The following is a 27,529-nucleotide window of genomic DNA, read 5'->3' as shown; positions in this document are numbered from 1 at the left end:
TTCATTACAAATCCCATCTCTGACCTTCCTTTTGCAGTGCTGATTTTGCACCAGTTTGTGTTTCTTCTGCTTCACCAAGGTTTTCCGCCAACACTTTGAGAAAGACATTTAAATCCTCTTGACTTAACAGGACCTACAATATTGCACATGAGAGTTCTCAGGAAAAACACATTGTTCTTTAAACTTATCACTAGCTAGCAAAGCAGAACAATATTTCCCGGCAAGAAGAGTGCTTATTTACAGGTATTTTGTCAGCAGCATTGTCCCTTAAATAACACAGTGAAATTTTTTTAACTGCTTACTGTTAAAGGATTAGAAGATTAAAGAAGGTTATGACTTGTAAAGCTGTTTATTTAGCATATCTATGCTTTTAATACTTTCCTGTAAATGACATGCTACTTCATGATATTTTAATTCCAGTTTCACTCAAGAGTACCTGGTATTTTCTTTCACAGTCTATGAATTGCCACAAGAAACAACATTCAAGAAAGACATGAAGTTACAAAGCTAGTGTTACTAAGGCAAATATCTGCATAAATTTAAATTCCTCTCAAGAAGATTCTGGTTTTTGGTTTTTTGGTTTTGTTTGTTTATTCAGTGCTTTTAAAAAAAAAAAAAAAAAAAAAAACCAACAAAGACTCGCTCAGAGAACTGATCCCAAAAACATTCAATTTAAGTTGATCTTGCCAACTTAACAGTGAATAAACAAGGCTCCTTGACATCCCTTTCAGTTTTCTCTTTTCTTTCTCTCAGTTTAATGAATGTACACTGCAATTTGAGTGTTTTAGATGACACTTTCAAAACTCTACATTCACGCAGGTAGGTTAAATCCTGTTGACATCCCTGAAACTCACTCCACAACTACTACAAATTTGCAGCTTGTTGCACCTTTGTGTCCAGAAATAACATAAAGGTTAGTCTTACATTAAGTATTAACATGAGCTTCTCACTACCTCCTCTTCACAAGACTTACATTCATTGTATCCAGATAACCCGTGACCTCCAATACCGGTAATTTGTGAAACCAAGCTGCAGACAGATTTCGTTTCACAGATAGGCTTAAATTAATAGGGTTTAGTATCTGAATGTCTGGATGCGACAAACCTGTCTCCATAGTGGTCCTTAAAACAAAGGGGAAAAAAACAAAACAAAACACATGGCGAGGAAGTTAGAAGTTAAGTAATATGTTACACTTTCGAAGTAACATCTTAAAATCTCAAGTGTAATATCTCTTTAGCCTTAAACGGCTTATTGAGCAGAACAGTATCTTATTTTACTACTGATTTATTTGCTCTTAAGAAAACAGGTTAGTATTTTAACACCAAATATTTGACACTGTCACCAACCATGGTTTCTGAGCAAGTAGATTAATATCCTACAGAGTTTTAATATTACCAATTAGCTAAAGCATTACTTAGTAAAGTGCACTTTACCTAGATAGTTTCAGCTTTGTCAGCTGCACATCCATTTTATCAATGACTGGAGGGAGCGAACTGCCTTCTGGAGACACCAAGCTAAACTGGTTCTGAACCTTAATCAAGCCAAGATCTATTACTACAGCATTGGGGGAAACTGAGGACTGAGGAATGACAATAACTGGTGCTTTCAAGTGAATGTCCATTGCAAGTCGAAAACTCCTTTGAGCCAGGTCTTTTACACTGGTAGCAGCCTTTTCTGCAGCTTGGACTGTAGCAGCACTCAGTGCCTCCTTAGCTGTCTGAAAGTTGTTCAAGAAGGTCTAGAATAAGCAATTGAAGAGAAAGGAGAAATGTCTGTAAACAGGTTTTTAATCTAACTTTCTCTCATTTTACAACAACAGCTACAACCAACATCAAACACCAATTATGCCGCCTACTGCGTAAAATTTTTCCTGGGGAAAGATAACTGAGTGCCTTATGTGATGACTTCTAATAGAGAGTCAAAAATGTACTAACCCGTACAATCCACTCATTTTCAACCCATCTCTAATTTTTCTTCCTTCATTACCTACAAGATTCCTTTACCTCATTAGCTTTTGGGGAAACACATCATTTTTAGAGCCCCTCTTTACCCCCAGTGAACACTATTCAAGCCAGACTGAATGACAGAAAACCCACTAGTGCTTTACTGAAAAAGCCAACATTAGGCTACTTGACGGAGGCAAAAATATTTACAGTGATTAATTTTACAGTCCTCATACCATCTCACCTTGCAGAAAGTTTTGCCTCTAATCTTAGCTCAGGTATGCTTGTAATGAACTCAGGTTTTTGCCAGAGTGGAGAGTGCAGTGAACGCAAAACCGGTGAAATACCTTAATAGCACCGAGCTTTTCTCAATTTCCAAACCAAAGGGTGGAAAGTGACCCACTTGCCTTGTGTTAATTTTTTGAAATTCAAGCCAGTTAAAACTAAAAGTTTCTTAACAGTACACATGAAAAATTAAGTCTATCCTTCCTCTTTCAGAAACTTAAGTTATCCCTTGCAATGAGGACATAAGCAAGGAAGATAAATTTGAGAATGCAGCAGAAACATACAAAGGAAAAAAAGACTTACCAGAAGAGACATGAGAAATTTGTGAAGGTATACTATTTGAATACAGCCTACTTTCAAAGATACAGTACCATCCACTTTTGACATGTCAGTGTAGGCTTCTCCCTCAGTAGCATATGGATCTAACGTCAGATTGAAACTGAAAACTTCATCTCCTACTATAGACACAGCCTAGAAAGAGAGAAAGAGTAGCACCAGCCATCAGCAGCTTCTAAAAAGGTACTTAACACATAGAAGAACAAAATATATTGTCAGCCTATCAGATGTAAAAGTTCGATATGTTTCTTTTATAAAATATTTTTGGGCATCCACTTTTCTAATCTGAAAACTATGCTTTACCATGTATCTTATTTGAAACAAGGTATTCATGACAAATAAAATACTTTTAGAAGAGTGAAACAGAATATGTATTACATTTCACTTTTATACACACAAAACTAACCACGAATCAAGTAAAACAAAAAATCTTGTAGTTGAGTACTTTTTTATGAAGGGTCCTTGAATCAACATCTGTGACAACTATGTCTTTAAGTCGGGCAAAGAATACAGTGTGACTTGGCTGAAGGAGAAGAGATGAGTCAAGACCTGTAAAGTATAAAGAGAGAAACTAGCATTGCATAACAGAAATTAGTACTCGTTTTCAGGGTGGGGACACAGGACACCAGTAGGGGAAAGTAAGAAAAGTTACAGAAATGATACATTCCAACAAACAATTATTTTGTTAATAGTTTGTTAAATTCAACAACAATTTAAAATACCCACAAAAAATAAACATACTTGATCCTCTCCTCTGTTTCTAAATTAAATAAGTCAGTTACCACATCCCTTGCCCAAGGGACTGTAATGAAAGAACTCTATTCAATCCAAGGCATTTTAGTCTCCCTGTATCCAAATCCAAATAATTAGAAGTTATTCCCCAACTACTGTAACTGCTCCAAAATAAAAAAAAGTATTGTAAATTCTGGCAATAGAGACTTGTTGCATTTTATGAGTCAGACACAGAAGATAAGTATGTTTTCAAGAGTTCAAACCCAAGTCCATACACTAAGTTGTCTGTTATCAAGCTTTGAGAATGTGACCGTACTACAGCTTTGAACAAAACAAAAGAGAAATTTCTAAATTTCTCAATATCAATTATCTCTGGAAAGAAATGAGCTAAAAAATACTCAAGCAATAATCTGTCTCTTAATAACCAATCTACTGAGTAAGTTTACTAAGATTTTCTAACAAAAAAAAATGTTACTATACTGTACTTGAATGCAACACTTTTGCATACAAAATCTTGTGTGAATACATCATATGACTCAGAGACTGGCACAAGAGACTTTTTACGACCTGTATTACATACTCTTGTATATCACACATTATGAAATATTCATACTAAGAGAGAGTTTGGACAGCTATTAGGATGGCAGCTATCACCCAACTTGGAAGTGAAACTTCCCCCTGGACACAGAATTATTGATAGCCCCTTTGAAGGGTAAAAAAGAATCAAGAAAACAAAACCAAAATAAAGAACCCAAACAAAGCCTAAATGAAAGAAAACAGTTTTAAGGGTTTTTACCATAAATCATTCAGGTATAGCAGAAAAATATCCAAAGCTTAGTACAACATGAAAAGCCACCCATAATCAAACTCCTTCAAAACATGAACCTAATTACCTGAAAAATAATATATCATGCTTTTCTAGCTGGAGGCCAAAACATTGACAGACTAATAGACTGACTTAGAAAACAATACCACAAGCCATGTTTGTACAGATAACACTAGAAGTCAGATGCTGCAAATTAACACCTTAAATATCTTTTAGTCCAAATATTAGCAGCTGCTTTAAACTAAACTACTAGATCAGTTACTACTGACAATTTTATACCTTGTATCTTGATCTCTGCAATGTTCTTTTTTTCATCACAAATATTTAAACAGAAGGCATCCAGCTTGGCAGAAAGCTTGAAGTCAAAGACATCCTTATCCTTGGAAGGTCTAGCCACTAGAAATGAGAGAAGGGGGGATTTTCAAGATACATATAATTCATATTTTCACTTGAACTCCTGAGACTATGAGAGTTGTTTCGGTCTAGGGGTTTTTTTTGGTATTCAGATGACTTCGTTTTGTTTCCTATAGTTTCTTGCATCACTACTACCATAATTAAGTCTTTAACTTAGAGCAAGTCTTCCTCTGAAGGCAACTCTACTGATAAGAGTAAAACATGTCAGCATTTGCTTGTAATTTTATGTCTGATATTACTTGCATCTAGTGATGACTCTGTTGGAACAAGTTTACTTTTTTTAAATGAAGGGTAATTGCTGGGTTAAGAGGAAATAAATTGCACAGTACACTTATTTTTAAACTTAAGTCAATAATTCAATAGGTTCTCAGTCGTGGTTTTTTTCAGGTTACCTAATATTTCTTAGTCCATGATCATAATATAGGAAGTTTTCTCTTAAACATCAAGCTTATAAGACATGGCAAACCTTGGAAGCCTATTTCAGGAAGCCAACACCCAGGTTTTACAAGAGCAAGTGTTAAGAGTGAGGACAATAAGGTGAAGTCACACACCAGTGTCAAAAACTACCTATGGGGGAAGACCAAAAGCCATCAGACCTCACTCACGGTCTACACAATCACTAACCAAGAATAGCAAAGTGTTAATCCGGCTCAAATATCTATGGGCTTTGTTAAACTGTACACAGCAGCAGCTTCTTTTTCAGCTTGCAGATTGAAACCCAGGCCATTTAAAGTTATAAGTGATTCTAAACTTTCTTCACTAGACACCTCATTTCCAGCTCACTGGATGCCTGAGTTTTGCACTTAGTATTAAAGACACTGCAGCTGCTCCTCTCTGAGCCTATTTTGAGATAAATTCATTTTTTGTTTCAGTGCTACAGGAAGAGCAAGATTTTCATTAGGCTAGCAAAGGACTTGACTATTTATTCAAAAGTACACTTAAATTGCCTAGATCAATAATATAGCATAATCAAAGTACCACCTGTCTCCTTTATTTTACCATGAACACTAAGATCATGCTGCTGTTCGAGTCGTCTAAGCTCGCAGAAATCTCATTTATTCAAATTCAAGTATATTTGTGAAATGGCAAGGAAACACAAGAATAGAAAGTTCACCTGAAGACCCCATTTATGATCACAATCATTGTTTCATGTATTATTTTTTTGAAATCGGTCCTCCAGCCTGGTGAGCCGCAGTCACATGAGCTCTGATCTTCACCCCACACTACAAAGCTAATCAGGTTTCTCTGGATTTGATTGTTTTGCCAGCAAACAGATCATTTCAGAACCATCATTTTGACAAACACAACTGTACCTTTCTTCCATTTAGTGTCATCTTCTTGCTTTTCACCTTTAGTTGATGTCTTTCCACTACTTTCACTGCCTGATGGACTAACAGCTGTCAGAAAACTGACAACAGACATAAGGGCCTCTGTATGCAGTAGCAGGTTCAATGATGAAAAAGCTACCTGTTGAAAACACAAGACTCCATATGATGAAAAAATGACTTACAAGTGTGAGAGTTGGACTGACATGCAAAAGCACTCAATGGAATACAAGAATTTCTTAGAAATAGAAAAGCTGCATGTGTTACTAGCAACAGATCATAAAGGAAAAAAAGCTTTCTGTAAAGCAGAAAAGTAGTAAGCTTAGAAAATAAGAAAGCCTAACACCACAACAGCTGTGACTGTTAACCTATAACCTCCTCAGTACAAAAGCAAGTGAAACAAAATTAATTTAGAAGCATTAAATGAGTGAAAAACTGCATTAAAAAAATGGATAACTCAATCAGATGACTAAGAGAGATACACCTGGAGTAAGGTAGTCTAACCTAAACCAGGATTCAGTTTTCTCAAGCAATGTGTTCTGTCAAACACAGACTCACTCTTGAATGCTCCTGCAATAACACAATACTACATGAAAGGTAAGGGGTAGGTGGTTGCCATTTAGATACTTAGTATAAAGGTATTTCTCAACAAATATGCTAACGGAGTCCAAAAGGCAGATAAGTGCCTGCTGTGTAGTTTAGTGAAAGTTATCTGCTTGAATGGGCTTGAAATTGGAAAAAGAGCCCAAATGCCTGGGACACAGACATCCCATTGAAGAGTTGCAAGGCAATGCCAGATGATGTATAGAAAGGTGAGTTCTCTTAACATCAGTGTTATCCCACAGCATGAAGTCAGTCAACTCAGTATGTATATTCACCTGAGTAGCACTGGAGCAGTGGAACTGACACCCCCTGTTGCGGCTTCAGGAACCTTTTCTTGGCAAAAAAATTCCAGTAGTAACTAGACTTGTCTGATGAAATCTATAGATGCTCCAAAACTATTAGGTGGCAAGTAAAATATCTCAGTCTTCACACCAAACAATGGCAGGCAAAATAATGCCATAAAGTTATAAAGGGAGGGAAGTACTTATCAGAGAACACTGACAGCCCTTTGTAGTTTATAGTTTATTTTGAGAATTCCTCAGGACACTGTTTTTCCTTAGATTGAAATCTCCGACTCAAAAATACACCATTAGTACAATGGACAGAACTTAAGAAGTTAGGTATTTGATGTCTAAAAAACATTTCCCTATATTGCAATAATTTTTAACAGATCAAATTCTCATTCTAGAGGCTATGACAAAGGTGATGGAGAGGAAAATGTAGTATCGCAAGAAGCTCCCAAGTCATGTATCAGAGCGAAGAATTAGAACATACTCCCTTCTGCCCTCCCCCCTATCAAAAAAAAAGCAACCAAAAACAAACACTCATAAATGGATTTAGACTTCGACGTCAATTTAGTCAGAGTGCTGATTATGTGGCACTTACAATACAAACAGATTATTTGACAGGAAACAAAGAATTCTAGACCCCACTACATTTTCCCATACTGGGCATTTGAACTTCATGATCTCTTATGCATGAGAAGATGCATTCTTACGTTATTTTGAATTTTATCTGCATGAGCTAGCTAGACAGTTTTTCATCATATTTAAGATACAAGACTAACATATTAGTCTTACATTATGTTGTATAAAAACTTTCAAGTACATTTTTACTCTTCAAATTTCCCTGCTTCAAGGCCAGGGTTGGGAGGAAACAGGAAAGGCAAAAAACCCTTATTGATTCCTCCCTTCTAAGCAAGCAAGCCAAAAGAAAAGAAGCAATAAAATCTGCAAGCACTCACTTGAACCATCTGTTCAGTGTTGTCAAAAATTGTCTGAAAGTGTGGCCCGTTTCTGTCAGCCTGAAAATAACGATTCACGTGAAGGTTAATATTAATTCCAATCAGTCACTGTGCTCTTCAGAAAACACAAAACAATCCACTAGCTCTGAATAGTAGGTTTAAGACTTTTATATATTACAAAGTGGTTTAAAAATAAAGAGCTTTATGTATACCTTGATATATTCCACCTTCAGAAGGTCCAAGCCAGGTTTATCTGAGGAACTAATCAGATGAATGGGTGCTTTTTTACCTGTAACATACCACATGAAATACACAAGAGTTAGGATAATTTCTGCTCTGTTAGAGAACAAAAGAATTTGTGCCTTTAAGATAGAGATTAACTTTCAATACCATTTGTTAAAATACATAGCACCACCAAATATGAATCGTTGGTTTCCCTCCGTTAAGTCCAAAATGGCAAGCGTGTACCCCTTCTCCATCCAAAGATGGAGCACTAAGCTAATTATTTATCTAACAAGCATTACGGGGGGAGTCCAGAGCTTATCACCTGCACCAACACAAGCAGCACTGCCAATGGACAGTTGCAGACTAAGTATTCTAACTGGAAAACTAGAGCAACATTTGAATTTCAGAGAGCACAAGAGACAGGAGAGCCACAGTTTCAGACTAACTTCTATATACACACACACTGGTATACTTTTCTTCCATTGCTTATTACCTCCAATTTCATAGTAATCCAAGTTTATTTTCTTTAAATAAGATACAGCTGCTAAATTATAGGTTTTGACAGTAGCTTCTGTCCCAAGATGCATTACATCAAATATAAGTATCGTTTCCTCAGATTTCTTTTGCCTGGTGAGTTCTACTAAAACCTGGATGAACAAGAAGTACACAGTTATACCATCATTTCGCATGTAGTAATCTCACCACTCAAACCAACAACGAAAAAAAGTGCAAAATTAACACCTTGCCTGCTTTAGTGGAAGTATTAATTTTGTTACAGAGTTAAAGTGTAAAAATAGAAAAAATTATTATTTTGTTGATGGTGAGAGATATAAATATCACAGAAATATTTTGGGATTTGCTTTTTGCAAGTGCCATGCCTGGGTATTTACTTTGTTCTTCCAGTGCAAATTTTCCCCCCAAATTATGACTTGGTACTATTATTTTCTACTAAAAATAAGCGTCTTTTTTTGCTGATTTTTTTTTTTAATACATATGCATACTTCATTTGTGTGTACGTGTTTTATTTATACACATACCATATATTAAAAAACCCTTATATGCATACCATATATGAATAACTCGCACATAAAAATACGTATGTATATACATGTGTATTTTTTTGTTTGGTGGCTATGTTTTTGCATCCACTAAATCTGGAGAACACTGGTAATAGAATACCGCATATTTTTTTTTAACGTTCTTTATGTAGAAGGTAAAAATAGAATTAAGGAGACATACCTCTTTAATTTCAAACTTCAACTGAAGATCTGTCAGTTCCTCTTTAGCAGGCTCATTTCTTATTTCTTCTCCTTTAATTAGTGACCTGTCAGTTGGTTCAGCACTTTCCTCAAAATCAAAATATTCTTCTTCAGAGTCTACAACACAGAAGTGATTGCCTCCTCAGTAAACTTCCTCCAGAAACAGAGGTAAATATCCCATCCACTCTTTCCCATTCCAATGGAATTTTAAACTGTATGAGCAGTTAAAACCTAATCTGACAAGGTATACTTTTTAGATCTATACGGCTTTCTTACCCATTGGATGAAAAGTGAAGAAAATTAAAGCCCTGTTAAGGAAAGCACTAGAGTTCAGCTGTATGATTATACATTCCAGAACACATATAAGGAAAACCACTTAAAAGTAAGCTCCAGGAAACAAGTTTTCCCAGGTTCCACTGTAGGAAAGTTCTTCTCTAGAACTCATTTGCTCAGAAACAAATGCTCAAATCCACAGTGTCGATACAGTAATTTGCTGTTTGTTATTCCAGTTCTGCATTTTCAGAAAAATGAAAGCTATGCTAATGCAACACACTCAGGACAGTACACGTTATGTTTGTAACAGTCTATTTTTGCCACATGTTGGCTGCTTAATGCAAGCATACGCATCCTTTAGACATGTTACCTTTTTTATGTGCCCACCCCAAAGTATGTGTCCTGAAGTAGCAGCAGCAGATTAGTATTGGACTAAATCTGTTTTTAGTCAATTCTAACGTAATAGGTTCCTCAATACTCTCTGCTAAAAAGTTGTCTCTTGACATCTGTCGTGGTTTGGCCTCAGCCAGCAACAGAGAACCACGCAGCCGCTCGCACGACTCCCACAGCCGTGGGAAAAATCAGCAGAAAAGGGCAAAACTCGTGGGTTGAAATATTATAATTTAACAGAACAGACAAAGGGAAAAAGAAAGAAAGAAAAACAATAACACCGGTAAAGGAATACAAGAACGCGATTACAGTACCGCCGCGAAGCGCACCGACCGGACCCGCACCGCCGCAACCCGCCCCCGAGTGGCGACTGACTCCCCCGCCCCGGCTAGCTCCTTTTATAGCTGGGCATGGGTCACGTGGTATGGAATACGTGCCTCCCCTGCCGGCTCCTTGGAAATTAACCCCATCCTTGCCGGAACCAGGACAACATCTGAATAATTGAATTGGTTTGCTAATGACATCCTAATACAGTTGTTGTTAATGGTTCACCTTTGAAGAGGTTGCTTATGCATAATATTAATTAATCCCCAAAAAGGTGGGTTTTTTTTCTTTTTTAAAAAACTAAGTTTGTTATTCTGAGGTAGCATCAGCATCTTAACCAAATCTTCTTGTGCACTTGAAGTTAGAAAAGATAAATCATACTCATCTCTACTGCACTTGCAACACATTTTAAGATCAATGGCAGCCTGAAAATGTTAGTTATTCCATAAGTTATAGCCTTCTACTTTTACAAAGGTGTTTCTGTAGCTTCTTACCTGACACTATTTCTGCTAACAACTGGGGTGTATTAAGTAACCCTTTACTAACAACAGGAATTGTGGGAATAGCCAGTACCTAGAGGGAGGGAAAAAAAGAAAAAAGGAAAAAAATCACATTTTTAAAGTTTGAATAACTTGGTATGTTCAGTCATATGTCCTACTGATGATACATGTTTCACGTTGCCTCCCCAATAGTACTTAAAAAGGTCATTTTTGCGAATACTTATATTGAAACCAGCAGACAATGACAAAGGTTATGCTAGCCTTGTTTGAATAAGCCCAGCATGTTCTGATGGTAAGTCATAATGAAGATGCTTTGCCTAACTCAGCTTGGCAACAGGTCTCTCATATCAAGTGAAAAAAACCACAGACATTAGCAGGAATTCACACTTAGAATGGTCACTTTAGTTATGTCATTTTTTTAATTTCAGTTTTCTTTATTATAGTCAGCTTACCTTTGTGCTTGGAATGGACACGGATGACTTCTGAGGCAATGGAATGCTATCAATTAGATCAAAAATTGCCTTGATTTTCTGGTCTGAGAGTCTAACGTGCACCAAAGGAAGTCCTCCTGACACTTTAAACCTTTTTTAAAAAAAAAATTATTAAACTCCAGGACAAAAAAAAAGTGCATACCAATTCTTGATTTAAAATCTTACCAATATCTATACTTATATATAAAGATCACATCACAGTAAAGCTAGTGATTCTGCATTAAAAACAGGTCTTGGACTCAGTTTAAACAGTATAGTTTGTAACCAGTGAAGATGACCAGGGAACTACTAGCCAAAAGAGGTTTCATATGAAGTAAGAAACTACTTCTATTTCCTAAGTTAATACCTTCAAATTATAAAGAGTAACTGAACCTTTGGGGAAAATAGTTGTCTTTTCTGTAAGTACACAGTAATTAAAAAGAAGTTCTTTCAACATTAATGTATTACTTTGCCATCCTGGTATCTCTTTCCACCATCGATTTTGCCAACTGTACATGAATATCCATAGGCTGTAATATGTGTAAAGTTGATGGATGTTGAAAACGAGCCTTCTTCCAGTCTTCACCTGCAAACAGTCAGTAGATTTAGATGAAAAAACATTGGTTCCTAACTGCTTTAATTAAGGTATCATTAAAGTAATCAAATGGCATCACTAGGAAAGGATAAAGAACTCACCACAAAGTAGAAAAGCCTAGAACAATTTGGGTAAAGCACTTTAAGAGCTTTTAAATTAGTTTTCAATAGTTCTTAACACTATATTGCCTTAGCAGCCTTGAAGCCAAATTCTACACTGAAAGATGTATTTGAACATAGAACCCTGAAAAAATAGACAGATGGATAGATAAATATAAAACAGTAACCTAGCATTTTGTTGACTACACAAATTTATATCCAAATTAAGGATTAAGGTAAATTTTAGCTGTATTTTCCTGCATATGTTGGAAAACATAATAGTTCTATGCGTTTACCTTGCCTGCTGGCATCAAAGTAAAGTAGTGACACACAAGCCCAAACAAAAAGCAAGCAGCTGTTTGAAGAGAAACTAACAAATCTTTTCAGATTAACACCAGGCATGTATTATAATCTATCTTTTAGTTAACTACTGGCTTTGGTTTGCCTTTTTTCTTTAAAAAAAACGTATTTTAGCATCACAGGTAGGTAGCCTTTATCTATCTTTTGAGTAAACTGCAACTCTGTTGGTTTGTTACCTGTTCTTCCAAAAAGAAGTTGCACGTTTTTTATTTCCACGTCAAACTTGTCATAAGCTTTGTCCATAATCTCCTCTAAAGATGAAAAGCTAGACGCTTGACTACAGCCTTGATTTATGCTGTTCAGCTAAACACATAAAGGACAAGAAAAAGTTAAGTCTAAACACTCATGCGCTATTAATTCTAGTGAAGATGAAAAAGATGATTCACAGGAGTTTGATTGAAATTTGGACGCTTACAGAGAAGTGATCTTAATTCATTTCACACTTCATGTATAAGTAGATTTTTTTTTTATTACTTCTATCAATGTACTTAGTTCAAGTTATGCAAAAAGAATTTTTCATATTAGTCTTCAGGTTTACTGCTGGAGTTCAACTAAAATAAATATTTAATTAGTCAGCTAAAATCAAATTAAATTATTGTAGTCTTTCAATTTTATAGGAACAAGGGAATCAACTCTCAAACTCCAAGAAAAATTATATTCTCTTCTATTACTAAAAGGCTATCATAAAATGCTTTTTGTAAATGAAAAGGAAACAAATATTCATATGTTTTGCTGAATAAATGAAAGATATTAAATAAGCTATTACAATCACAATTACAAAATGAAAATGTTTCTTGGGGAGATTAACTAGTATAAGTATGTCAAAGACAACTTAATAGCTCTGAACATTGATCAAATTGCTGGCCCAAATTTATTTGGTAAGAAATACAGTAACTTAAAACACATTCACACAGATTATCATCTTTGCCTTCTGAAAACAAGATACTTTAAGATGACAGCTATGTTCAGAGAAAAGAATATTTTCTTCCTCTGACCTTATAAGAGAGGTCATTTATATACCTGAAATGTACCAAAGTCCAAAATCAGCAAATCTGATTTTTCGTGGTAGAAACCCGTCTGTGGAATCACAAGGTAGGAAGGTTTCAGATTAATCTTCAAGTCAAGGACTTTCCGCATTTCAATAATATGAACTAATCCTTAAATAAAAAGGAAGGGACATTAAAATTGAAATGCTATTCACAAGTGATACGTTTGTGCCAGTCAACATATAGAGATGCCATCTATCTGAAAGATAATGCATCTTGAGTAAAATCTTACTTTTGTAGCATTCTACTGATTTCTCACTAAACTCAATGCTCCCCCCCCAAAACATCCTCCAAGTCAAAAACTCAAGGCAAAAAACCCAATCATACTATTTGGCCAGCAATCAAAACATAAGCAAAGTGTTTAGAAAATCATATTGAAACATTTTGAGACATTCAAGGGTTCACCTCAGTAGAGATTTGTTATTATCTTACCTGTAGCAGTTCTTTCCTTGATTTCTTCCAGCTTCATTAATGTAGCCGATGTCAATCTTTCAAGATCCATTCCCTTACTTGTCTGAAAGAATTCTACCATTGCATTTACTGTTCTCTTTCAAAAAAAGAAAAAAAAAAAAGCATTATCAATATACACAGAAGTCACTCAGTAAAAACCTAAAAATAGATCTTGACAGAGCAAAGAGAATAATGGCGGAGAAAGGAGAATCAGAAAAAGAGGTGAGAGTTGTTTTGGTTACTACTCACTGCATCATATTTTATTTCCACAGGCTGTGATTCAATAGTAAGACTCTGGTCAGCAGTACTATCCTCTGGGTTAACATTAAACTCTATCTGAAGTAGAGAAGACTTGCTATCCCCTATGGAAGCCACAAGAGATGGTACAATGTTTTCTTGTCTTAGGCCTGTAACATACCAGTTTTCAAGCTTTGCTTCAACCCTAAAAATGAAAAGTTGAATATACTTTACTAGAATACAGAACAGTTCCATCTAGGAAAGACAACCAAGATGAGAAAGTCTTTGCTAAAGCCAAACATGACTAGCATCACAGGACTAACATACCACGCAGTTAAGAAATTGTTACGTTAATAAATTGGAAAAGTAAATAGGAGACAAGCTGTTCACAGTGACGCAAACATGATTTTTCTTTTCACCTTCTGTTATATGCAAGGTGGACTGAATATAACTTCCAGCTCATGTTTATCAAGAGAATCAGTTGTGAGAGAAAAGAAAGGCAGAATATTTATGCTACAGGTAAAAAAGAGCTAACCAAGAGTTGACTTCAAAATCAGTTACAGACTTGGTTTGGTGCAAACGGGCATTCTTTACTGACAGCTTCCCTGACAATAATGTTAAGTGGAGTCAGTAGAAAAATGCCTCTGAAAGAAAGCCATGTGAACACCACCAATCCACACAAACTTCATTTATCCTTAAAAATACCTATTAGATATGAAACTGATTCTCAGGTCCTGGGTCTCTACCATTAGAAACACTCACTTCGGGAGGCAACACAGTTTGGGCATAGTCAGTCTCAAGCCTGGCTCCATCAAGAAACCCTAATTACATTTTTCCAGAAACTTAAAATCAACTAAATTATATGGCATGCATTTATGTAAAATATTCCCCAAACTCTTTTTAATTTTGTGCAGAATTCAGGCTGCACCTTCAATATTCCCCAAAATGGTTTTTAGCAAAAATATTTCAGGAGTCATAAGCTGAGTTAGTGATCTTACGCATAATGTCAGAAGACAAAGGAACTGCAAATGAAAGCATGAAAAACGCAGACTCATTTTCCAGACACTGAAAATCTTATTCATTGACTGTATAACCCACTACTTTCTGTTCAATATTTCTGGTGCACCCTCTCTTAAAACACAGGAAGGACTCCATTTCCTACATGCTGGTCCATCTCCTACCCACAGCACACAGACATAGCTTTTTGTTTCTGTAGAAGTCAGCAACACATTCAGTAGCTTGGCTGGAGTGTGTTAGCCAGACCATTTCATACTGCTCAGGTATCACTTCCCAGAAGTAATATTCAGCACTTCAACGTCTGGATTCAAGAAAGACCTTATTATTGTTTATGAAGACTAAGAAATAGTATTCCTTTCTTCATTCCATTCTACATTATTTATTACATCCATAAATTTTCAAGTCAATATAAAACATAATGTACTACCCAAGAAAAGATGTAAAGAGTCAGGGGAAAGGGCATGGGGGGAGGGAGAAAATATCAATCCAATTACTTTATGGCTTGTGCTCCTGGGCGCTGTGATATTTTGGTACTCAGATCAATTATCTGTACTTTAAGAGTTTCTGCCACATTCTTATCTTCTTTAATTATAAGAGAAGTACTTAACAGCTTCAGTGTCACAACATGGGCAACATACTAGAGAGGAAGACAGAGAAAACTGAAATTAGTCATCCTGATATGAAAAATTTTTCAGAACTCTTAATTTCAACCAGTCTAATGAAATGAGGTATTTAAAGCTATTCCAGTCGACTAAAGTAAGAAACATAACCCTATGTAGGAAGGGAAATCCAGAGTCTTTGCCTTCTTTCAACCTTTATCAGTCATTTCTTTAACATCAAACAGTGTACTTCAACAAATACAGAGCAAACACAGTCTGTATCTCTTTTCAGGATTCATGCAAGTTTTTTTAAACCATAAAAGCAAGTGTAGCTCAACTACACTCAGTAGAGAGCTAGCAAGATCAACAAACAAAATCATAATCCCATCAAATAACTACATTTTAGAAAACACTGCATGTATGCCTTTCTTGTTCTTGCTGCTGAATGTCATCTCTCAACCTTGTCAAGACAGGATTTTGGCTTCCTGACATGTACCATTTTATGACGGCGTTAATCAGCAACTTAGGAAGAATCAAATAATACTTCTTATGCAAATTTGAAGGCTGCACCTTTCTTCAGGGTATTGAGAGACATGAAAGCATGTCTACATTCAATTTCTCCAAATTAAAAATGGAAGTTTTTCCACACAGGTAAGCAAGGAAAGCATGAAACAAAGCGGGGGGGGGGAAAAGCACCGGTACTGGGCAATGTTTGGGCTGTGTCTCTTCTTTGTTGGTAAGAGATGCTTGCTGCTGCTGTACTCTTTTCAGTTTGACAGGAACACAAGTTCATAGACTAGCACACAGGCCTCCATGCTGCCACTCAAGCAATTCTGAACTTTGCCATGTGAGGCACATGTAAGCTTACAAATAATTAAATTTAACAAAAATACACAAGGTTGGAAAGTTGAAGGGTTGGGGAGAAGAGACAACATCCTCCTTGAAGGAAATATCTTAATATAAAAAGTGCTTCTGTAAGTGATGAGCAACTTAAAGCAGCACCACCAGTCACATTAAGATCTAAAACAACGTAATAGTGGTCACAGAAAATAAGTATACCGAGAGAAACCTTACCATTTCACATTTTCTTAGTTGTCTACTTTCTAGCTTTCTTCCTATAAGACCTCTCAAGAATACTATACCTGTAAAGTTTCAACTTTTATTCCTTTGCTTAAGAAGCCAAAAAATATCTGTGACAAACATTTTTTAATTTCAACCTTTTCTTTGTGCAGTAGAAAAAAAGTACTACAATTGAAATCTCCTAATATTAGTCATTAGGACAAATATTTGAATAGAAACATAACACAATCCTTCTAACAAAAGCATCCCTGGAAGTTATAAACATTGGGTCAAACAGGAAATAATCGCATGCTAATGTTTATATAAACAACAAGTATTCAATTACCAGAATCAAACTGATTTTGGATTTAAAAAAAAAAAAAAAACCACACTCCACCACAAAAAAAAAAAAACCCACACCACCAAAAAAAAAAAAAACACCAAACCAAAAAGACCATAGTTTTCACCACAACAGGTAGCAAGAAACAGATGCAATGAAAAAGCTAACATGTTATCTTTTTTCATTTACAGTTAGCTTTTTTTCATTCCCTTCCAAGTTGCAAATAGGTTTCTGTTTCCTGTTAGTTCTAAATCACTCCAGATTAGAACTGTGCACAAAGCAGAAGACCAAAGAAAAATATTACACATACTTTGTGTTTTCTGAATAAACTTTTTTTTTTTTGTATCTTCTTTGTACATTCAACATAGATTTGACTTGCACTGACACACATTCTACTGCTTATCTTAAGGCTAACATGCCCGGAGAAGAGAAGGCTCTGGGGAGACCTTAGAGCAGTCTTTCAGTACTTAAAAGGGCCTACAGAAAAGATGAGGAGGAACTCTATCAGGGAGTGTAGCAAATAGGATGAGGGGAAACAGTTTTACACTGAAAGAGGGTAGATTTAGATTAGATATTAGGAAGAAATTCTTTACTGTGAGGGTGGTGAGACACTGGGAAAGGTTGCCCAGGGAAGTTGCGGATGCCCCATTCCTGGAAGTGTTCAAGGCCAGGTTGGATGAGGCTTTAAGCAACCTGGTCTAGTGGGAGGTGTCCCTGCCCATGGCAGGGGGGTTGGAACTAGATGATCGTTAAAGGTCCCTTCCAACTCCAACCATTCTATGGTTCTATGCATCAGAAAGGTTTGTTTGTTTGCTTTTCAAACCATCCGCATAAGAAGTTGCTTACCTGCTTTGGTAAGGAAAGGTTATGGGAGCTGTCACTATATCCAATAGCAGTGAAAAGCTTAGCTTTCTCTTCTGGTGTCATTAGTTCATCAATAGCTAAAAACCGAAAGCCCACAAAAAAATTGCACTTTAATTAGTAACGATAAGCATTTTTCTTGCCATTTGTTTTCTATTGTACTTAAGTTCTGTTCTGACTCATTTCTTTGAATCTTCACATTGTACTAAGTACCATATCATGAAAATTTACACAGAAGCATCGTATATAATGTTACATACGTAGCACAGAAATCAATATAATTTGTATTACAAGAGTACCCATAATTCCCAGTGATGAAAATAGCTTTGAGGAGTACTATTAGAACAAATTCGTTCCAGAGAGCAAACCACCAGAATATAGTATTCCAGTCATCACCTATTACACTACAGCTATAAGCTCCATACTCTTCTCCTTGCCAGGGTTCTGAAATGGCTATTTCAGAAGTATGCCTTATTTGCCAGCTCAATATTCACTAACAGCAAGTGATACTATAAAATAGATCAATGCTGCATTGCACTGTTTATGCCATACTCTCTTCTTCCGTATAATAGGAAGGAAAACATACTATAACTTTCTCAATGTATATAAAAATGTAAAGCCTCTGTAGATATTAGTGCATTACAGTCTACACGTACTTTCAGGAACCGGTGATTCTTCATCTTCCTTTTTCCTAGATTCTCTTTTACCCCAGAAACCACCAAACCATCCTCCACTTTTTTTTTCTGCTTCAGTGGTTTTCTTCTTCAGTAGTTTTTGTCCTGATCTTATCGTCTAAAAACCAGACATTAAGATACATAATTAGATTTACTATATATTTTTTCTGTAAGTAATGCATATTGAACAGACATTTAATTGGTGGACAGCAACACTACCCCACAAAGGATTAAGAGCACTTTGACTCACCAGACAGAAGCAAAAAGAGGATTGGGGTGAGGGGCACGTGTGTGTGCGCACACACACGTGGAAACAAGCATGTGTTACTTCTACTTTGGGCAGCCTTTTTCCTACATATTCCATTAGCATTTAGACTACAAAAAGGCAGGAACCACATGAAAAGACAGTATTTAAGAGGATACAAGAAGTAATTACATTCCTTAAATCTAGTAGTAACAAAGCTGAAGACTGATCCTGTACCATCACACGTATTTAAAACTTTTAAAATGCGAAGTGAAAGCCTGAGCGTAAATTTAAAATCAAGGTCTGACCACAAATATCTCAAAAACAAAAAACATCATTATTATTTTTTCATCTTCATTTTACATACATTCTGCATGTGTAGACAAACAGAGGCTACATTAACATGAACAGTTATTATACAATGCAACTACAGAGGTTTGTTTTCATGTTAGGCAAATAGCTACCAGTAGCATGCTTTTCACAAGACAGCTATTCTGAGCTTGCCCCCAGTGTGCTAGGTGGTTTTGATCTTAACTGCAGATACAACACTTTTCACCATGTTAAAATATGCAACTCCTTGTTAAGTGTCACAAATGATTTCCAAAATAAAATGCAGCTAGAAAATTCATCTACCTTTTAACAATTCTCTCAGAGTTGTCTTAATTAGGTTGCCTGTCCCCTAAAATGAGGGCACCTAAAGGTGTAGGTAGGATGGAAACAGCTGTACATGTTCAATCTTGAACAGCTGCAGAACCAGTCTTGAAACAACAGAAGTCAAAGGAAAAAATAAGTATCAGTAAATTCTCACCATTAGACAATTGCCTGAATGGTACAATGTGGGTAGCAGTGACACTGTGCACACACACTGGTAGGGTTTTGGAACTGGTTTCCAGTTTGGAAGTTTATTTATTCTTGTCCTGGAAGGATAGGAAACTTGCCTTCACACCTCCCTATCCAATCATACTCCTCACCACAATTTTTTCAAGATACTATCATGACAAAACCATCCTATTTGAAGCGTTAAGACATTAATGACCAAAAGTTATTTCTTACCTCAACTTGTGCTTGTTGTCTTGCTAAGATTATATTGAAAACATCAAGCTTTCTTTCTAGGTCCTGTAAAAATGTGATATAATTATTTATCTCAAACACATCTAGGAAAGACTCACTACTACAATTTTTTTACCAGCTCCTTTGTATTTACACTACACTTTTTTTCAAGGGTATACACCCCATGCTGCTTCCCCTGAAGTTCACTAGAAGATGAAACCTGATGTTAGGCAGTCCACTTTTTTTTTTTTAAAAAAAAAAAGATTAATCTTTCACTTCACTAAATGTATCCAAGTTCGTTAATCAGCAACCAAAAAGTGTTTATTTAAATGGCACTTTACTAGATTTTCCTTCTTTCTACAACAGGTTACATGGAACTTTAGATTAAAATGCTATTTCCACAGAACTCTTGTGCTCTTGTAAAACCACCAACCTTGATTATGGTCATGTATATTTAAAGAATTATTTAATAAAGGGACCAAAACATACTTTCTCCAAGGAGAAAAAACACCTACCTGAATTTGCCTCTGTGTTTCTTCTGACAGTTTACTCTGTGTCAGCTTGTTCTTGTATATATTTTTATAACTCTTCAGAAGCTGCCTGTGTTGTTTTATGTTACTCCATGACCACATTCGAGTACGCCTTTTGATGTGAACTTCAAGAACACTGTTACCTGCATATTTCCACCTACAATAATTTCACAGTTGTGAGCAATTTCCCATTTCATTTGTGCATTACAACTTAAAAATTGCAGACGTAGCTTATTGACATGCAAACGCTTTGTTTACCACTTGACATTTGAGTAACTTTGTTTACAAAAAATTTAATGGTTTCAACATCACTTTTCAAAAATGGACTGAGGGCTTATATTTAATGCCTGTAGACCTATAAATCTGTATTCTCTATTGATTTCTGCATGTTTGCAAATTCAGGCTGTAACAGTATTAAGTACACTTAAGTAAAGTACTCTGATAATTAGCATCAGTTAGTACTTAGGGAAAAAAAAAAAAAAGCACAAAAATGTGTATCAGCCCAAAACTTTAAAAATTACAGTTGACATAAATGTTCCCCTTGTAATGCATTCAGTAATTTTTTTCTTTAGTCTTTCTAAAATTATATTCTAACCTCTAGAGAGAACATAGGCATTTTGTTCAGAGATTCTGGGGACCAGGGTTAGCTTTGTAAGTCAGATTTTCATCACTTGGTTCTTTCACACGTTCTCTTCTGCAAGCCTTTTCTACTTGGCTAAGCAAAGCTCTGTGGAAGTCATCAGATATATGCAATGTAGTTTTAAAACTACATTTAACCACAAAGGAGAATGAAGAGACTGGAAAGAACTCCAGCAGCTCCCAAAGAACACACAAACGTACACAGCTTACCATTGTCTAGCATTTTTATGGAGAGATACATTTGGCCTAAATCTTCTGTACGGTGCATTGCGAACCATGTAATCTATGGACTCCAGAAGGTCTATCATGCTGAGGTACTAGACACAGAAAAACATGTTTCTTAGCAGAGGTTCAGATTTTGTTGCAAGCAGTGCTTAAAGTACATGCATGCCATGGTCTTCAGTATTCCCCAAACTATACTGAAATTTAAGCCTACATATTTTCATTAGTATGTAAAAGTGGACCAACTAAACCCATTGCTCTCAAAGGACACCACTGTATGAACTTTTGGTTTCCTTGAAGAACAAAAACAATTTGCATTTCTCTTTCCCAGCTCAGCACAGTCTCATGCTTTCTCAAACTAACCGCATTCCCCTCACTTTCCCCAATTTTACAACTGCCTTTGCATTAGCTAGCCTTATTGTTACCATTCTGAACTCAGATTACACCCTGACACCAATAAGAGCTAAAAAGCTATCTAGCAAACTAACTGTAAATTATCACTGAATAAAAGAAAATACTCACTAACATTGCTGGGGATCTATCTAAATGAGTTCCTTGATACTTCAGCAGGCTTTCTTGCCAAAGCCAGCATACTCCATTCATTCCCCCCCTTGCTTGTATTTTGGCACCTCTGCAGTTATAATGTTGGCTTATTGTTTTACAAGATAAGGGCTAGTCAAAAGAATTATTTCATTCTCTATGTGAAAGGAATGCTGTTGGAAGGGCTGAATACACATCAGATGGTCCCCAGAGTGACCACAGATAACAGTGTTGGGACCTAGCACCAGGAAGTGACTGTTACACAAAGGGAAAACGATCCTACACTTTTCCCACAGCTACTGCTAAACAGTTTAGACAGTCTATTTGCATATAAGCAGAAAATTCCCAAAGAAGAATGCTTTCCAACAAAAAAATCCTACAGTTCATCACAAACACCAAAATAGGTGATAGTGTACACCAAGGAAACTTACCTGTGGCTTAGTGAATTCAACGACAATTCTCTGTACTTCCACGTTACAATCAAGCTTGGGAGTTTTTAGTTCTACTTCTGCATATGGGTTGATATACAGTCTTGCAGAGGCTGATACTGGTCTAAAAACTTAAAGATAAAAAATTGATATTAATTTTATGTTTACAATTAAAGTGTGGGAGATGATCTTAAAGTATTTATTTCCACTGCCCGATGTATCAACCACTCTGTACTGATGATGTGTATGTTCAAGACCCACAAAATCAGAATGCAATTCTTACCGAAAACTGATAGCCCAGCAGTAGTCAAAAAGCACAGAAGCACTAATATGTTCTATTACGTTTAGGTTTTTGTAAAATAAAGTTAGTACGGGCATGCCTGCATGATCAGGTCAGGCTGTTATATACTAACATGTTCAGAACAGCTTATATTCACTCATTCCTAGCTTACTTACTATACTGGTAGTCTTGTGGCTGGTTACCACTACAGGGAATTCCTCTTTTCAGCTGATCCTGTAAAGGAATAAGACACTGTCTAGCAATTGCTGAAGAGCATTACTTGTTTACAGTTCCCTAAACTTTGAGTAAACCAACTTAAGTTCACATGTATTTTGCAAGGGCCTCCTCCCCCTACATGGGAAAGCTAATACAGCAGAAGCACATAAGAGTGAAAGGTTTAAATGCACCAGATTAAAAAGAATTCTAAATTTCTCATATCAAGTGGGAGGTTAGTGCAGGTTTTATTCAAGTCCTGTCTAAATCTTGCAATAACAACTAATGTATGTTAATTTAGAAACACATAGCTCATGTGTACACTCAAACACACAGCATACTAGATCAAGCATTTGTTTTTAAGCTCCTTAAAGGTACCAGGAATATCTATTCACATTCTACCCTTCCTCATTTTTAGCACATAAGGATGCCACTTGAGCCTTCTGGTATTCTCCAGGTATGAAAGGAATTAAACACAGAAAGAAATCAGGAAAATAACAGAACAGCCCAAGAGGTCTGAGAAATAGCATGCCAGAACCAAGTCTTAATTAAAAGTGAGGTCTGTCCGATGCTATAATTCTTCAGCAATTTATTGAGAATACTATATTCATGCCCAAACATTTTATCTTTCAGAATTGCAATGCCACAATCAGTTAAAGCAGGAGACCTGCTTTTAGGAAGATGTACATATTAGCTATAACATGAAGGCAGATGAAGTACCTGTTCCCACTATATTTTATAAAGACTATCAATATGAAGAGTTGTTTTTAAAAACAAAATATTCTGTACCTACAAATTTCTTCAACCTAATCCTTTTCCTAGTTCCTTATTTAAAAACTGGTTTGTATTTTATAAGAGGTACACTTTCTCATTTAAAGTATTTGCATTTCAACCTATTTCCTGTCTGCTGGTCTATGTTAATGAAAGCTAAATTTCAATGAGATTAAGTACAAAACAGCTAATCTCACGACCAGCCATATACTCATGTTATTTAAATACAAAGAGTGTGGTACGAAAGTAACAGATTGCTACAGATTACACAGCTTATTTTCACTAAAACATAGACCAATTAGCTACTATGATAAATCTGATTTCCTGATAACGCTGCTTAAAATGAAGACCAAAACAGCCTGTCTGGATGGAAGACCCAGCTTTGCAGGAAACAAGCTACACTAAAAGTTACATATAAAATGTATTCAGGTTCAGTTTTAAAATTCTGAAGCATAGAGGACTTAACAAGTGGGAAAGATTTACACAAATAATCATGCCCATGATGAATTCCATTCTTTCCCTGTGCTTCTCTAAGTCTCCTCAGATGTGTTCTGATCTTATTCCTACTCTCCCTCTCTTCCCCTTTTAGACACAAGGACACAAAATGGACTAATCATAATTGATAAATGTAAACTAACAGAAGTCACCGAACAGTCAAAAGATGCAAAAAATCCAAATAATTTAAATGATGCCAGTACGCAAAGTGATACTAGTATACAGCACCAGAACTGCTAAGGATTTCAAGAACAGAAAAAAATACAAGTGTTGAGATGCTTCAGGTTAATAGATGGTCAGAATACTGGATACTATTTGCTATGCTGGAACTGCTCTGCCTCAGCACTCAAAAAAGTTTAAATGCAGGACATGCCAGAGGCTTTAGAAACAGGCAACTTAACTTCATAGGCATGGAGGGCAAAATTCCCAATTCTTTCAATAAGAACCTGTTAAAAACTTGCTTGATGACGGAATAGAAAGTGGCACTTCCTGATACATAAAACTTAAGTTCAATAAAACCACACCAGCATCTTCACTTGCAGCTTAGTTGATAGCAAGTTGAAGTCTCCTTGAAAAGGACTGAGATCTAAGCTGCCAGACAGTGTCAGGTAAGCCCACAAAGCCATCCATCCGCAAGCATGTCAAGGACTGATTCACAACCGATCTTACCAACAGTGCTGGAATGACACATAGGAAGCACCAAGACTTTTGCTGCTGTCAGTTCAAACTGTGTATTGGTTTGCGTTTACATTTCACTTCAGACTGAGATATAACAGAGAAAACATCCACAGAGAGGTAATTCTGAAGGCTCCCATAGCTAAAGTAACTTGGTTATTATTAAAACTATGTAAGCATTTTTGCTAAACTAAAAAGACAGAAGTGGTAGTGGTCTGAGAAAATTTAGCTATTTAAAGAACAAAGCAAGAGACTGCAGACAGGAAGATAAATCAATGTATTCATAACATCTTTTACATACAGTGAATTTACACATCAATTTTGAGACAATAAACAGTGCACTACAAGAGGAACCAGAACAAAAATAAAAGGATGAGGGTTTCGAGTTCCACATAACAGACAAGATTCAAAGAACATTAAAAAAATCAGCTTGTTTTAAGCACTTCACAGCTTTGATTCAACCTTCCATACAAGTACCAAGCTCACTAGGTTAAGGTTATAATTTGTTAAGGAAAGAATAAAACAAAAATAAAGATACCTGTAAAAGATGAGCACAAAAGTAAAAAGGAAACAAGTAGTATTGTATTGTACAAGGACACACAGAACACTTGTATAACCTTTATATGGGTCAAAAATGCAACATATTTACAAAGTACACTTATTCACACCAGAAATATAATGCAGATAACACAGACAACGTACATTGCACATCTGACCTTCTCCACAGTAAAACGAAATGAGATTCAAACAAATTAATAACAGTAATCAGATGTCCACTATTCCAAGCAAAGTGACTTGTTTTGAGAACCCATTTTAGAGTTTACTTTCAGAACCTAAAATATTCAGTAGTGTACTACCCAAAAGGTCACTAGAATAACCAACTGTTTCTCATTACCTAAAAATAAGCTCTTTAAACCACATGAATGAAGTGGCCATCTGAAATAAACTTAATAATAATGGTGCTTTTGCAACTCAGAAGTCCTCAGCTATCATAAAGAAAGAGGATGTGTGCCCTCAGCCACAATTTACGTCTATATAACTGCCCTATTCATACTGCCAAAGTTCCCTGTTTCTCTTCTGGGAAGTAAGACTTAGAGGATAAAGCAGCAATGAAACGAAAGCAAAACTAGTACTTCACACACAGTATTACAAGTTGTAGTATTCCACTACTCATCTAGCTAACAGCAACTCAAAACATAAATGAATCAGAAAAAAAAAAAAAAATAGACATAGCCTCCAGGAAGCCCACACACACAAATTTGAATTTATTCTTTCCCTGCAATTACCATTTTGAGATATTTGCTTCTTGTTCCATCTTAATTTACCCTCACTGCCCTCATGCTGCCTCACCTTCTGCTCTGGAGCATCATCGTCTGTTTCTCTAGTCTCTATACCACCTGAGTTAGCTTCATCAAGTTGAATAAAGTATTTCCAGTATCATCTTTTTCACATAGTCTACCTTAATTATGTTCCACCCAACCTCATTTTCAAAAGTCTTCATTATTCAGTCCTATTGTGCATTCCACATTGAAAGCTGTGACCCTCTTCTGTCTTTCAAGCATAGCATACTCATTCACCCATCTATATAACTTATTCTACTAAAGTTTTTCAAGGTTTTGCCAAAGCTACTTCCTGTAATAAGGGTTGCTATTTTAAAGAACTACTACATTAGCCCCTCCAAAATTTTTTTGTGTCTTTGTTTAGGTCAGACAATGGATACCTACCTAAGCTTTGGTTTATTAAAAAGCAAATAAACCTTTTTGTTTTAACATCTTGTTCTTCTATCTGGCTTCAGTCTATTGGCTAATTTCAGTCATGCAATTTAGGTAATCTGCCTAACATGCAATACAAGTTCCTGTTCTGATAAAGATCTAATGCCTTGAATTTTTATTAATTCTGTGCTCATTTACTATCTCAATATTGCCTTTTTCATTACAGTAGCTATGTAATAGCTTATACAGCCCGGATATTTAGTAAACACTACTCGGTCAACAGCATGAAGTCAAGATGAATATGCCAATAGAACACAATTTTACAGACGCAGTTTCTGACCTTTTCTAAAACCCATAGGCATTGATAACATATGAAGTTCACCAAAAAAAAAAAACCACACTGGTTCTCAATGGTGCAATGCAATCTATGACCCTGGTATCAGAATAGAGATGACTATAAGCATGAGGAGCAGGGTGGAAATTAGTATGGTGTACTTTTGAATACTACAACAGCTGTAAAATATTGTAGTGCTTAATGCATCTTCTTCTACGTTACCAGTATTTGTTCACGGGATCCATGATAATACATTTTGCTGTGTACGTTCCAATAAGCACTGAGGCTGTCCAGGCACAAAAGCTGCACAGGAAAGAAAACATTCAACAGATTTCACGCTCAGTATTCAACCCATTATATGAACTTAGCTTTCCAGCTGTGAAAACAGAAAACAAGTGAAAGCAGACCAGACAGCAAATCCACCGTTAGCATTGAGATTTATTTAAATTTCTAATACTATATTTGAAGGGAAAATTGAATTGCTAAAAAGTTCTTAAAGCACACAAGTTCATGCACATCCATTAAATGACTCTGGATTGCAGGAGCGAGGGTGCACAAAAACAACATTTGGCCTAATAAAGAAGCCAGGACTATTAAACCCTTCTTATATCATTCCTATAATTAGATCTTTGCATACTCCTTTCAGCATGGGTTTGGGTATCAGGGAGAACAGAGAGACTGCTTAGCTACCAGAATCCCAATTATATTAGGCACACAAACTAGAGTAGGAAGTGGCAACTTGACAACCTATTTGAAATCATAGTTACCATGCAGACTTGCTGTATAATGCATTTAATGAGGCGATCAGTGATTGCATTTAAGGGAAATTATTTCAGTCATGGAGTTGAAAGTTATGTCTTACATAAAGCCAGTTATTTGTGCTCTACTTCTGTTTAAACACAGCAAAATTAA

The 27,529-nt window shown here is 36.0% G+C and overlaps 1 protein-coding gene across 1 annotated transcript in view; it reads right to left on the bottom strand.

The window, feature by feature from the left end:
- VPS13C (vacuolar protein sorting 13 homolog C) overlaps positions 1–27,529 on the bottom strand; it is a 100,885-nt gene that overhangs the window by 57,222 nt on the left and 16,134 nt on the right. Inside the window, exons 11-37 of the mRNA XM_082488820.1 lie at positions 26,840–26,920; positions 22,594–22,651; positions 22,141–22,268; positions 21,158–21,264; positions 20,294–20,465; positions 19,782–19,844; positions 18,467–18,602; positions 17,796–17,890; positions 15,446–15,588; positions 13,947–14,139; positions 13,680–13,794; positions 13,222–13,358; positions 12,378–12,504; positions 11,617–11,734; positions 11,131–11,260; positions 10,673–10,751; positions 9,172–9,308; positions 8,426–8,579; positions 7,920–7,996; positions 7,708–7,767; positions 5,850–6,003; positions 4,402–4,518; positions 3,010–3,113; positions 2,532–2,699; positions 1,434–1,738; positions 974–1,121; positions 25–133 (exon numbers count right to left, since the gene is read on the bottom strand). Of these exons, the coding sequence (XP_082344946.1) occupies positions 25–133; positions 974–1,121; positions 1,434–1,738; positions 2,532–2,699; positions 3,010–3,113; positions 4,402–4,518; positions 5,850–6,003; positions 7,708–7,767; positions 7,920–7,996; positions 8,426–8,579; positions 9,172–9,308; positions 10,673–10,751; positions 11,131–11,260; positions 11,617–11,734; positions 12,378–12,504; positions 13,222–13,358; positions 13,680–13,794; positions 13,947–14,139; positions 15,446–15,588; positions 17,796–17,890; positions 18,467–18,602; positions 19,782–19,844; positions 20,294–20,465; positions 21,158–21,264; positions 22,141–22,268; positions 22,594–22,651; positions 26,840–26,920 (3,415 nt within the window). The remainder of the gene's footprint in view (positions 1–24; positions 134–973; positions 1,122–1,433; positions 1,739–2,531; positions 2,700–3,009; positions 3,114–4,401; positions 4,519–5,849; positions 6,004–7,707; positions 7,768–7,919; positions 7,997–8,425; positions 8,580–9,171; positions 9,309–10,672; positions 10,752–11,130; positions 11,261–11,616; positions 11,735–12,377; positions 12,505–13,221; positions 13,359–13,679; positions 13,795–13,946; positions 14,140–15,445; positions 15,589–17,795; positions 17,891–18,466; positions 18,603–19,781; positions 19,845–20,293; positions 20,466–21,157; positions 21,265–22,140; positions 22,269–22,593; positions 22,652–26,839; positions 26,921–27,529) is intronic.

This window comes from Vanellus vanellus (assembly GCF_965231255.1).
Source record: "Vanellus vanellus genome assembly, chromosome: 11".
Taxonomy (NCBI): domain Eukaryota; kingdom Metazoa; phylum Chordata; class Aves; order Charadriiformes; family Charadriidae; genus Vanellus; species Vanellus vanellus.
The sequence above is the reverse complement of the archived record's forward strand: the minus strand, read 5'-3'. Positions and strand labels throughout refer to the sequence as shown.